At 44.4% G+C, this 13930-nt stretch overlaps 1 protein-coding gene across 1 annotated transcript in view; it reads right to left on the minus strand.

The window, feature by feature from the left end:
• The window catches only part of LOC124776010 (uncharacterized transporter slc-17.2-like), a 416532-nt gene that overhangs the window by 200623 nt on the left and 201979 nt on the right, over positions 1-13930 (minus strand). Inside the window, exon 4 of the mRNA XM_047250852.1 lies at positions 10316-10527. Coding sequence (XP_047106808.1) covers positions 10316-10527 — 212 coding nt within the window. The remainder of the gene's footprint in view (positions 1-10315; positions 10528-13930) is intronic.

The raw sequence follows: 13930 nt of genomic DNA on the forward strand, positions 1-13930 counted from the left end.
CATATTACGCCGGTTTACGTTACCGCTGTTGATGAATGACGCTTCGTCGCTAAATGCAAAAAATCTGTCATCGTCCCGTAATTTCTCTTGTGCCCAGTGGCAGAACTGTACACGATGTTAAAAGTCGTCGCCATGCTATTCCTGGTGCATAGAAATACGGTACGGGTGCAATCGATGCTGATGTAGCATTCTCAACACCGACGTTTTTGAGATTCCCGATTCTCGCGCAATTTGTCTGCTACTGATGTGCGGATTAGCCACGACAGCACCTAAAACACCTACTTGGACGTCATCATTTCTGGCAGGTCGTGGTTGACGTTTCACATGTGGCTGAACACTTCATGTTTCCTTAAATTACGTAACTAACCGGCGAACAGTCCGGACACTTGGATGATGTCGTCCAGGATACCGAGCAGCATATATAACACACGCCCGTTGGGCATTTTGATCACAATAGCCATACATCAACACGATATCGACCTTTTCTGCAATTGGTAAACGGTCCATATTAACACGGGTAATGTATCACCAAGCAAATACCGTCCGCACTGGCGAAATGTTACGCGATACCGCGCAGTTATACGTTTGTAACTATTACAGCGCCATCTATCACAAAGCGAAAAAAGTGGTCCACCTAAAACATTCACATTTCTTTACGTACTACACGAATATGTAATAAAAATGGGGGTTTCTATTTGAAAAAACGCAGTTGATATCCTTTTGACCTATGGCAGCGCTATCTAGTGGGCCAACCATAGAGCCATCTGGTTTCTCCCTTCAAGCTAGACGAGTTTCGTTCTTTGTAGTTTTTTCGTTTGATGCATATTTCGTGAGATACCGGTCATTATCAATGGACCACCTTATATATATATATATATATATATATATATATATATATATATATATGTGTGTGTGTGTGTGTGTGTGTGTGGTAGCACTTTGGAAAATAAGAAAGAGAGAGAAATGGATTACTAGGCTCAAGGGGCTGGAGTCTCAAAATTAGATCTCATCAAAAACGATAAACGAACTTGCAGCATTTTGGAGGTGCAAACTAAGTCTTCAACTTCTCTTGTAATTGAAATGAGTTGTTGTAGCTCCTTCGTAAGTTGCATTGAGAAGTGGCATAATTTATGCTATGTACACAGCAGCTTGACTTGCCTATAAGTATCTTTACTTCATGCAAACGATGCAATGTAATATTGCGCTGGCTAACGCGCCGCTTCCATGGAGTAGTTTAGCCACAAAAGGAGTTTAATCAGCAATGAAAAAAGGATTTAGTATTTTTATGATGTATTATAAAATTAGTTAAATAATGCAGTTTTTGTTCAATTACCTGGGCTTCGCCAGTCGATGGTTTTATCGCAAATTAATTATGTTTTAATACGAGAGAGTGCTCTCGCACTCGGTCACTTTCCAAAAAAATGCATTTTGCTTATTCCTTCTGGTTTTCGTACAATCGGCGGTGCCTAACGTTTCAATGTTCGATGTACTGTCGCATAAGTTGCGCTATGGATTCAGTTTGAAAAAATTAAACTTAATTTTTGCTCATTAGGGCACAATATGTAAAACTATGTGAATCTGTTGTAAATGACTTATCGTTTCAATAATAGATGTATAGTAGCACTGGTTGCGCTATGGACTTAATATGTGACAAAAAGACATGTAATTTTTGCTCATTAGAGCACAATGTGCAAAACTACGTAGATCTATTGTAAATGGCTTGTCTAAGGGTGTTTTACTCCATGCAGGTTGTCGTTTCTACTTTTTAGTCTTCGAGCGTAATGTCACACCGTGTGGCTTTAGATTACTATAGTCAAATATAATTTTTGGTCACTGTATGTAAAACTAGGTTTTGTATGAAAATAAGACACTTCTCTACTCCATTAAAGGACTAAATTTAAACTAATCAATTACTTTGGAGATGATCTGTTTACGGGGCAGACTTCTTATAAATTCGCAGGTTAGTTTATTTTTCGATCTGAGGCTACAGTACTTTTTGGTTTTGAGTTGCAGTACAGACATTAACTTTTTGGGGACTGGATATAAATTATGTACATTGCACAACAGTATAACTACTGAGCGTAGTTCATGCAACTGTAGTGTATTCTGCAGACGACGTCATATCATGGAACTTTGATGTAATTCGAGCCACTAGAGACCAATGAGTGGTCTTAGAAAACAATATCAGCATTGTAGGGTACTTAAGTCTATATTAAATTGATGAAAGAAAATGAATGTATTGTTTAGTCAGTAAACATTTTCATCTTCGACGCGCGCCGCTGTTAGTGGCCTCTAGAGTTTTACCTGGTAACTACTGGTGTCCCTGCACACCAGTTCTTTAATGTCAGTCCTATGTGGTGTGTTTACCGTCGTTGGGTCGGTCATAGTGCCGCACTGATCATTACTGCAGGGGTAGTTTTTGTACATAGGTATTTGTCACACTTGCGATAAGGTATGTAACTAGTAAGGCAACTCGTAAAACTAAATATCCGTGACAAATATGTATATGGCTCAAATGGCTCTGGGCACAATGGGACTTAACATCTGAGGTCCTCAGTCCCCCAGAACTTAGAACTACTTAAACCTAACTAACCTAAGGACATCACACACATCCATGCCCGAGGCAGGATTCGAACCTGCGACCGTAGCGGTCGCGAGGCTCCAGACTGAAGCGTCTAGAGCCGCTTGGCCACACCGGCCGGCAAATATGTATACCTTACACGTTTACCAGTGTACTATAAACGTATTGCAGAAGTATGAAACTGGAATTTGCTTGCAATAATTAGACGTCTGTTGTTTGAAACTGATAAACAATATTTTATTGAAAATAATCTCCATTGCTTTTTTATACATTTCTCCTACCTCTCCGGCAGGCTATGAATGCTACGTTTAAACGAACCAGTCAGCGGGACATTCTCGTACATTTTCATACGAACAGCGAGAGCGTATCCCAGTCATGGAAACAGATGATAACCGGACGGATCCAAGTCTGGAGAATAAGCCGCATGCCCTAGTATTTCCCAAATGAACGCCTTGATCATTTCCCTGACTCGTTTTGCTGTGTGTGATGGGGCTTTATCATGGAGCAATATGACTTCATATTGCCTTTTTCCGTATTCCTGTCGCTTTTCACGTAATGTTAGATTTAAATCGATCATTTGCTTTTGGTAGCGATCAGTGTTAAAGGTTTCACCAGGTTTTAGCAGCTCATAATAGGTGACACCCTTCTGATCCCACCAAACTCAGAGCATTGTCTTCCTTGCAAAGAGATTTGGTCTTGCAGTAGATGTCGATGGTTTGCCTCGGTTCACCCAGGATTTACGAAGCTTAGGATTCTCAAAATATATCCATTACCTGTCACTATTCGATGGAGAATCGACTTTCATTTGTATCTGGCGAGCAGTATTTCACAAGTGGTCTTTCGATTTGTTTGTTGTCTTTCATTCAGTTCATGCGAAACCGTTTTCCCACTTTCTGACCTTTCCATAGCTTTCAACCAAAACGAAACGGCTTTCTGCGTCACAGTCAATTGTTCCGCGACTTCCTGTTGAGATTGATGGTTCAAATGGTTCTGAGCACTATGGGACTCAACTGCTGAGGTCATTGGTCCCCTAGAACTTAGAACTAGTTAAACCTAACTAACCTAAGGACATCACAAACATCCATGCCCGAGGCAGGATTCGAACCTGCGACCGTAGCGGTCTTGCGGTTCCAGGCGGCAGCGCCTTTAACCGCACGGCCACTTCGGCCGGCTGTTGAGATTGAGTATCATCTTCATCCAATAATGCCTGCAATTCGTTGTCTTCGAACTTTTTTCAGTGGTTTCCCGCGCTCGTCATTTCTCATGTCAATGTCACTAATTTTGAAGTTTTTAAACCTCTCGAAACACCGTGTTTTTTCAAGAGCATGTTCGCTAAAAGCTTCCACAAACATACGATGCGATTCTGCAGCAGTTTTCTTCAAATGATAACAGAAAACCAATACTGTCCGCAGTCGTAGTTCGTAGGCACAAAACTCGACATGTTTACGGGTTTGAAACAGATACCGATGTATGGAACTTGGGTTACTGTGTGTTGACGTTCTTCGTCAGCCGTTACAGGAAACAGCTGGCGCTGCAGACGCGGTCTCAGGGGCCCTGCACTGACGGTTACCACTATCCATAGGGAAATTCCGGTTTCATTCTTCTACACCTGGTATCTGCCTCGTCTGTGTAAAATTGTTATGTCAGCTGTAATTTTCTTTGTAGGATGGTTTGAAAATGGACAAAGGCGTCCGAAACTGAGCACAATCAAGAAGTAAGAAAAGATACTTCTAAATGCAACTGATGACAGAGCTACAACCACTTCTTCCAAAAATGATAAAATCGGGAAAATAATGGAGGTGAAAGTGAACGTAGTAGAAGCTATTTAACATAAGAGATTACTATCTATGGCAAGTCATTACCACTGGATAGTAAGAGAAGACTGAACTAGATGTAGAGGTAGAACACAGAACAAAACAGCCAATGAGATCGATCACCCGAAACGCGTCTAGGAGGTCGTTGGGGTTGAGAAGCGAGAACTGGCATTAGGCGAAAGCAACTTAAATAATTGTTCTGCTACACTGATGAGTCAAAACGTTATGACCATCTTCTTCATAGACTGTTTGTCCGTATTTGGAACGAGATACATCACTGATTCTGCGCATACGGGATCTGACAGTTTGATGGTAGGTTTGTGGAGGTACGCGGCATTATATGTCTACGCACAGATTCTGTAATTCTCCTAAAATTTGGCCGATGATTTGCATACGCGGTGATGGCGCCCGATAGCGACCCAGGATTCACCATAGGATTGAATCTGGCGAATTTGGTCGCCAGGACATCACGTGAGTTCACTGTAATACTCCTCAAACCACTGTAGCACGAATGGTTCAAATGGCTCTGAGCACTATGCGACTTAACTTCTGAGGTCATCAGTCGCCTAGAGCTTTTGAACTAATTAAACCTAACTAACCTAAGGACATCGCACACATCCATGCCTGAGGCAGGATTCGAACCTGCGACCGTAGCGGTCGTTCGGTTCCAGACTATAGCTCCTAGAACCGCACGGCCACTACGGCCGGCACTGTAGCACGTTTCAGGCTCCGAAACACGGGCAATTATACTGCTGAAAGATGACATAGTTGTTGGGGAAGACATCAAGCATGAAGGGATGCAGGTGGTTCGCAACTGTCAGCGTGCAAGTTGACGAGAATGACTCCCATAGCATAATAATGCTTTCACCAGCCTGCGTCAGCGGTGCGCTGCACGTTTCAAGCCGCCACTAACCTCGACGATGGCGTTTGTGGAGATGACAATCGACCTAGTGTAGCAAAAATGCTATTCACTCGAACAGCCGACACTTTTCCATTGATCGACGGTCGAAACTCGATGCGCCAGTGCCCACTGCAATCATAATAGACAACGTCGTTGGATCAACATGTGAAAAATTAGTTAGTAGTGGTCTGTAACAGAACTCCATGTTCAACAATGTACGACGAACGGTGTGCTCCGAAACACTTGTGCGTGTACCGGCATTGTGCTCTTTCTGCAAAGATTCCACTGATCGCCATCCATCCTACTTTATAGTGCAGACAAGCCTCCGAACCACACGCTCTATGAAGAGTCGTGCAGGTCCGACCATCTAGCGCCTAGTGGTAGTTTCGCCGCCTTCTACCTCTTTCCCTACACACACACACGACAGTAGTAGTGAATATTCGACCAGATTCGCAGTTTTAGAGACACTCGTTCGCAGGCTGTGCGTAACACTAAGCTGCCCTTTGTCAAAGTGGCATACCTCACTGGATTTCCCCATCTGCAGCCCATATCTTCGCTAGGGTGATCCCCCGTCCTATGACATATTTTTGTTAGCGCCTCACGTGCCCGCAACGCCATCAGGTGACATCCAACGTTTGAATGGGCAATGGTCATAATGTTTTGATTTATCAGTGTAATTCATCTGTTATCCATAGCATAAATTCAGCAAATGAAACAGGCGAAATGGAATACAGTCGTCTAAAAAACCAGACTGGAGGAATACAATTTGTCAGTGCGGGAATTGCTAAGGGCAAACATAAGGCTGTGGAAGCAGACAGTACTAGCGGAAAGACGGGTCCGCCTGTAGGAATGAGATCTTTGGAAAAATGAGAAGCAGCTCTATAAATATCAACAACTCAGATGACAAACCAGTGCCAAACAAAGAAGAGAAAGCTGAAAGCTGGTAGGAATATTCAGAATGGCTATACAAGGGAAATGAACTTGAGGCTAATATTATAAAAGAGAAGATGAACTAAATTAATGTGAAATGGGAGATCGTAAATGAATGTGAGATGGAAGATGTAATTGCGCGAGAAGGATCGGACAGAACACAATAAGACCTAAATCGAAACAAATGCCCTGGAGTAGAATTACTGAGGCAGGTATATCACACCGAAGAAATACGTTCAGCGTCCAAAAATAATGCATTAATTCCTATTCCAAAGAAGGCGAGGGATGCAGTGGTTGAAAAGGGAATGAGACAGGGTGCAGCGTTTCCCTGATGTTATACAATCTGTACCGCGCAGAGTGGCCGCGCAGTTTGAGGCGCCATGTCACGGATTGCGCGGCCCCTCCCGCCGGAGGTTCGAGTCCTCCCTCAGGCATGGGTGTGTGTGTTGTTCTTAGCATAAGTTAGTTTAAGTAGTGTGTAAGTCTAGGAGACCGATGACCTCAACAGTATGGTCCCTTAGGAACTCACAAACATTTGAACATTTTGAACATACATTCTGCACACTGAGCAAACAGTAAAAGAAATCAAGGAAAAATAGGGAAAGAGAATTAAGTTCGGGGAGAAGAAACAGAAACTTTGAGGTTTCCCAGTGACACCATAAGTCTGCCAGATACGGTAAAGGACTTGATAGAGAAAATGAAAATGAATTATGTCTTAAAAAGAGGTTTGTAGATAAACAAAAGTAGAGCAAAGATAATGGTGTGTAGTCGAATTAAATCAGGGGATGCTGAGAGAATTAGAGTAGGAAATGAAACACTAAACAGAATAGAAGTGTTTTACTATTAGAGAAGCAAAATACACTCCTGGAAATTGAAATAAGAACACCGTGAATTCATTGTCCCAGGAAGGGGAAACTTTATTGACACATTCCTGGGGTCAGATACATCACATGATCACACTGACAGAACCACACGCACATAGACACAGGCAACAGAGCATGCACAATGTCGGCACTAGTACAGTGTATATCCACCTTTCGCAGCAATGCAGGCTGCTATTCTCCCATGGAGACGATCGTAGAGATGCTGGATGTAGTCCTGTGGAACGGCTTGCCATGCCATTTCCACCTGGCGCCTCAGTTGGACCAGCGTTCGTGCTGGACGTGCAGACCGCGTGAGACGACGCTTCATCCAGTCCCAAACATGCTCAATGGGGGACAGATCCGGAGATCTTGCTGGCCAGGGTAGTTGACTTACACCTTCTAGAGCACGTTGGGTGGCACGGGATACATGCGGACGTGCATTGTCCTGTTGGAACAGCAAGTTCCCTTGCCGGTCTAGGAATGGTAGAACGATGGGTTCGATGACGGTTTGGATGTACCGTGCACTATTCAGTGTCCCCTCGACGATCACCAGTGGTGTACGGCCAGTGTAGGAGATCGCTCCCCACACCATGATGCCGGGTGTTGGCCCTGTGTGCCTCGGTCGTATGCAGTCCTGATTGTGGCGCTCACCTGCACGGCGCCAAACACGCATACGACCATCATTGGCACCAAGGCAGAAGCGACTCTCATCGCTGAAGACGACACGTCTCCATTCGTCCCTCCATTCACGCCTGTCGCGACACCACTGGAGGCGGGCTGCACGATGTTGGGGCGTGAGCGGAAGACGGCCTAACGGTGTGCGGGACCGTAGCCCAGCTTCATGGAGACGGTTGCGAATGGTCCTCGCCGATACCCCAGGAGCAACAGTGTCCCTAATTTGCTGGGAAGTGGCGGTGCGGTCCCCTACGGCACTGCGTAGGATCCTACGGTCTTGGCGTGCATCCGTGCCTCGCTGCGGTCCGGTCCCAGGTCGACGGGCACGTGCACCTTCCGCCGACCACTGGCGGCAACATCGATGTACTGTGGAGACCTCACGCCCCACGTGTTGAGCAATTCGGCGGTACGTCCACCCGGCCTCCCGCATGCCCACTATACGCCCTCGCTCAAAGTCCGTCAACTGCACATACGGTTCACGTCCACGCTGTCGCGGCATGCTACCAGTGTTAAAGACTGCGATGGAGCTCCGTATGCCACGGCAAACTGGCTGACACTGACGGCGGCGGTGCACAAATGCTGCGCAGCTAGCGCCATTCGACGGCCAACACCGCGGTTCCTGGTGTGTCCGCTGTGCCGTGCGTGTGATCATTGCTTGTACAGCCCTCTCGCAGTGTCCGGAGCAAGTATGGTGGGTCTGACACACCGGTGTCAATGTGTTCTTTTTTCCATTTCCAGGAGTGTAATTGATGATGGATGAAGTAGAGAGTGCATAAAATTCAGACTAGCAGTAGCAAGAAAAGCGTTTCTAGGAAAGACATTTATTAACATCGAATATACACGATCGAGTCGCATAAATGAGACCACCGCTTATGTTCGACATCAACGAGCAATAAACACGTGACCGGCCTGGGTGGCCGAGCGGTTCTAGGCGCTACAGTCCGGAACTGCGCGACCACTACGGTCGCAGTTCGAATCCTGCCTCGGGCATGGATGTGTGCGATGTCCTTAGGTTAGTTAGGTTTAAGTAGTTCTAAGTTCTAGGGGACTGATGAGCTCAGAAGTTAAGTCCCATAGTGCTCAGAGCCATTTTTGAATAACCACTCACAAACAGAAGGTGGCAAGACTAGCAATGGAGGGTATACTGTATGAAGGTTGTGGAGGGGGGGGGGGGCATGCGGAAAATAGTGCAGTCATTGGCTTTCCGGCTGCCGCTGCGGTTAACATATACTGTGAATAGCAAAATGGTGTTACGCAAAACTGGCGCCGAGGCAACTGCAGTGCACGAAGGCATATAGGTGACAGGGGCAAACGACGGCTGTGGAGTTGTGTACTGGCGAATAGGCGTGCAACTGTTGAGCAACTGACCGCTCAGATGACCCAAGAGGCTACCAACAGTGTCTACTCAACTGCGTCCGCAGCGGGCGCCTAGTCCATGCACCCATACTGACTGCGGTTCATCGGCGAGGAAGGCTCGTTTTTGCCCGCCAGTACTGAAACTAGACGTCCATTGATTGGTGACAGATGCCCTTTCGAAATGAATCATGTTTTATGTTCCACAGAACAGATGGCCGTTGGTTTGTACAACCTGAAACGTCTGCAAGCAAAGACCCTGCAAAAATTGTCAGAATGGTCCAGGCCGGAGAGCATTTCCTGGATGATCTCGTCATTCTGGATGGCACAGTGGATAAACACTTGTATGCATCTATCCTTTGGGACAATGTCAGCCCCTACAAGCAGTTTTTTTTTCTGCGGCATGATGGCATCTACCAGCAGGACAATGCAACGTGTCACACATCTCACAGTGTACGTGTGACATTCGAAGAGCACTAGGATAAATTTACCGTACTCCACTGGCCAAAGACTCCTTGGACATAAACCTAATCGACAATCTGTGGAAACCATGTCGATCGAGCTTTCTAAACCGAGAAACCTAGCAGCTACTAGGATTCGGCACGACTTCACATCCCTCTCGGTACAGCTCAGAACCTCAATGACGCTCTTCCTGCATGTCTCGCAGCGGTCCCCGCTGCAAAAGGTGGCTATTTAGGTTTTTGACAGCTGATCAAATTAATGTGGCTAGACAATGTAATTTCCACGCGTAATGAAGTCTTTTATGAAGGGATTTCTTTGTCGTATAACCTTGTACGGAAGTGACACGTGGGCGATAAGCAGCTGAGACAAGAAGAATATAGAAACTTTTGAAATGTGATGGTACAGAAGAATTTTGTTGTAAATTGGATGGGTAGATCGAACAACGAATGAGGAGATACAGAACCGAATGTCAGAAATATTAATTTGTTACACAACTTCATCAAATAAGGGGTAGTTTGGTGTGACACATTATGAGGCATAAGGAAATCACCAGTTTGGAAATGGAAGGAAGTTCTTGTGTAAGGGAGGGGCTGTAAAAGTTGTAGAAGGAATCTTGGTTGCAGTAGTTGTACAGAGATGATGAGACTTGCATCCCCTATAGTGTGTGTAAGTTTGATACCGAAGGTTGGGAACACCCCTTATTTAGGTAAATTTTAGCAGACGACGTGTCGTGTACCGGCGGTCCGCTGGAGAAGGAAGGTCCGATGGCGGCAGCGAGGCTGGAGCACTGGTCGGGAGAGAGTCTGGGGTGCTGGTGCGGGCGGTCGCGCACCATCTGCTGCCAGGCCAGGAACCACAGCAGCGACGACAGCGACAGCGCGTAGCCCAGCCCGTCGCGGCCCAGCCACCAGCCCAGACACGACGCCAGCACCGGGCCCAGCGCCGCACCTGCAGCACGTGCAACCCTTTGTGTGTCAGTAAGCAGTCGTAGTGGTTTGACGTTACAACATAATGTTATCTCGAACACCCTAGTGTAAATGTTCAACAACTGCTCTTCGGCCACGGTGCTTATACAGTGAGGTGACAAAAGTCATGGGATAGCGATCGCACATATACAGATGGCAGTAGCGTCGCGTACACAAGGTATAAAAGGGCAGTGCATTGGCGGAGCTATCATTTGTACTCAAGTGATTCATGCGAAAAGGATTTCCGATGTGAGTCTATCTATATCCGAATCCCGCTCCAGCTACTGCCGGGTCTGAGTGTTGACGAGTCCTCTCCATTTGGCTCGGTCTTCCCACCACTTTTCTTCCTCCACTTGCCGCCAGGTCACACCTCTCCTTTCTACAGATACTCTCACTCCCATTTTCCACCGTGCTCTTGGGCGCCCTCTAGGTCTTTTCCCATCCATCTTTAATTCTTCCATAATTTTGGGGAGTCTCTGCCCATGCATCCTGTTAACATGCCCGTACCATCTTAAGCTCTTTCTTACAATTTCTTCTCTCATACTTTCTTGTTTAAGGTCCTTTCTAATCTCTACATTCCTTACTCTGTCCATTCTTGTTTTTCCCTTAACTACTCTGAGAAATTTCATTTCCCCTGCTTGCAGTCTGCTCCAGTCCCTTTCTGTCATTGTCCATGTTTCTCCACCATAGGTGACAATAGGGATGTAATAATTCTTATACATAAGGAGTTTTGCTCTTTCTGAAACTTCATTATTCCAAATCAGGTGTTTTATTGTTTGGCAGAAATTGCCTCTCTTCTGTAACCTCCTATTAATTTCGTTAGTTACTCTTCCATCCCTAGATATTTCACTCCCTAAATAAGTGAAACTTTCTACCACTTTGAGGGGTCCTCCATTCAAGGTAATATTTCCGTTGATCCCTTTCTCTCTTCCAAATACCATTACTTCACTCTTATCTTTATTTATTTTTAATCCATACCATTTCATTATTTCCTTCCATGCATCAAGCTGTAACTGTACATCTACCTCTTTATCACCCCATATTACCATATCATCTGCAAAAATCCTCTTTTTGTCTTTTTCTTTTACTATATCTTTAACTGCCCTATTCATTTCCTCCATCAAAACATTAAAAAGTGCAGGAGATAGAATACTTCCTTGCTTAAGTCCTTGTCTTATTTCGAAGTATTCAGAGTTCCCCAATGTCGCTCTAATTCTACAATTGTGTCCTCTGTACATTGTCTTTATAACATTAATGTATCCATATTTTATATCTATCTTCTTCATTTGTTCCCAGAGTCTTTCCCTGTCAACTGAGTCATATGCCTTCTCTGTGCCTATAAAAACCATTATCACCCTTTTGTTACACTCCCAACTTTTTTCCATCAGTTGGCGTATAGAAAATATCAGGTCGATCGTGCTTCTTCCTTTCCTAAACCCATGCTGTTCTTCACTCAGCTCCTTTTATATCTTTTCACTTATTCGATTTGGTAAAATTCTTTCAAAAATCTTGGCTGTATGTCTCATAAGGGTTATTCCTCTGTACTTTTTACAAAGTATTTTATTGCCTTTCCTGAAGATGGGAACAATGTCTCCTGTTCTCCAGTCGTCAGGTATTGTACTATTTCTCCACACGCTTGATAGTACTCTATACAGTCACTGCATTCCCACTGGACCTGCTGCTCTTATCATGTCCACTGATACTTCATCAGGTCCTGGGGCTTTCCCCCCATTCATCTTCTTCAGAGCTTTTTCCATTTCTTCCCGTGTAATTTGTCCTAATTCTGCTTCCCAACTTCTCTCAATTTCTCCATTATTTGTTGTTTCCTCATGGACCTGCTCCTCAGCGTTTAACAGCTTCTTAAAATGTTCTTTCCAGAGGTCTTTCATATTCTCTGGATCTTAAATAATGGTACCATCCTCTGTTTACATCTTTACTGATGCTTTAGAAGCCTTCCTTTTATTTTTCATCATTTTATAGAACATTTTCTTATTGCTCTTCACATCTTCTTCAAGTTTTTTTGTAAACTTTTCCCATGCCTTTTTCTTTGCTGTTTCCACTATTTCTTTGCACTTCTTCTTTTCCTCTATATGTCTTTTATGGTCTTCGTCATTTTTAGTTTTCCACCACTTTCTCCACGCTCCATTTTTTTCTTCTAACTGTTTGGATTGTGGTATCATCCCACCAACGTGTCTGTCTTATTTTTTCCTTTCCAGATGTTCTGCCACATACTTTTTGTGCTGCTTAGACTTAAGTGTCTTTGAATAAACTCCATTCTTTTTCTACATCGCAGAAAACTTCTTTTGAAAATTTTTGTGTGATTAATTCACTGTACTTCTCAGCACATTCACTCTCCTTCAGTTTCCAATCCCGTATCCTCATCACTTTCTTCTGTTTTCTATTTTTCACACACTGATTCATTTTCCATTGTCCCACCAATAACCTATGGTCTCCATCTGCACTCACACTTGGAATTACTTTCACATTTCTTACTTTCTCTCCCCATTCCCTATCTACTAGAATATAATCAATTACACTCTTGGTTCTTCCATCCCAACTGTATCTGGTGATAACATGACTTTCTCTCTTCATAAACAGCTGTTTGCTATTTTCATTCCATTCCTCTGGCACAAACCCATGAGCCTTTCCCCTTCTTCATTTCTGCCTCCATATCCAAAACATCCCAATACTTGCTCAAATCCCTTTCTGTCTTTGCCTACCTGTGCATTAAAGTCTCCGATCACTATATTAGCACTCCCTATATGGTTTTCTAACACATTTTCCAAGTCCATCTTCTCTTCTTCGCTACATCCCACTTGAGGTGCATAAATCTGGATTACTTTTAGTGTTTCTTTTTGGAATCTTAGGTTTAAGATTATGATCCTGTCTGATATATATCTCACAGTTTCAATACAGCTTTGTAGATTCTTATTCACCATCACTGCCACACCATTTCTTCCAGACCTGTTATTCCCACTCCAGTACAGTTTTCCTCCTCCTCTCAAATTCTTCTCACCTTTTCTGATGTGAGTACGGCCACAAAACGGGAATTAACAGACTTCAAATGCCGAATGGTAGTTGGAGCTAGCCGCATGGGACATTCAATTTCTGAAATTGTTAAGGAATTCAATATTTCGATATCGACAGTGTCAAGAGTGCTGAGGATACCAAATTTCAGGAATTACCTCTCACCACGGACAACGCAGTGGCCAGCAGCGTGCACTTAATAACCTAGAGCAGCAGCGTTTGCGTATGGTTGTCATTGCTAACAGACAAGCAACACTGAGTGAAATAAACACCGAAATCAACGTGGGACGTGCTAAGAATGTCTCATTTGGACAGAGAGACGGAATGTGGCGTGGCTATGGCAGCAGACGAACGATATG

Source organism: Schistocerca piceifrons, chromosome 2 (genome assembly GCF_021461385.2).
Source record: "Schistocerca piceifrons isolate TAMUIC-IGC-003096 chromosome 2, iqSchPice1.1, whole genome shotgun sequence".
Classification (NCBI taxonomy): Eukaryota; Metazoa; Arthropoda; class Insecta; order Orthoptera; family Acrididae; genus Schistocerca; species Schistocerca piceifrons.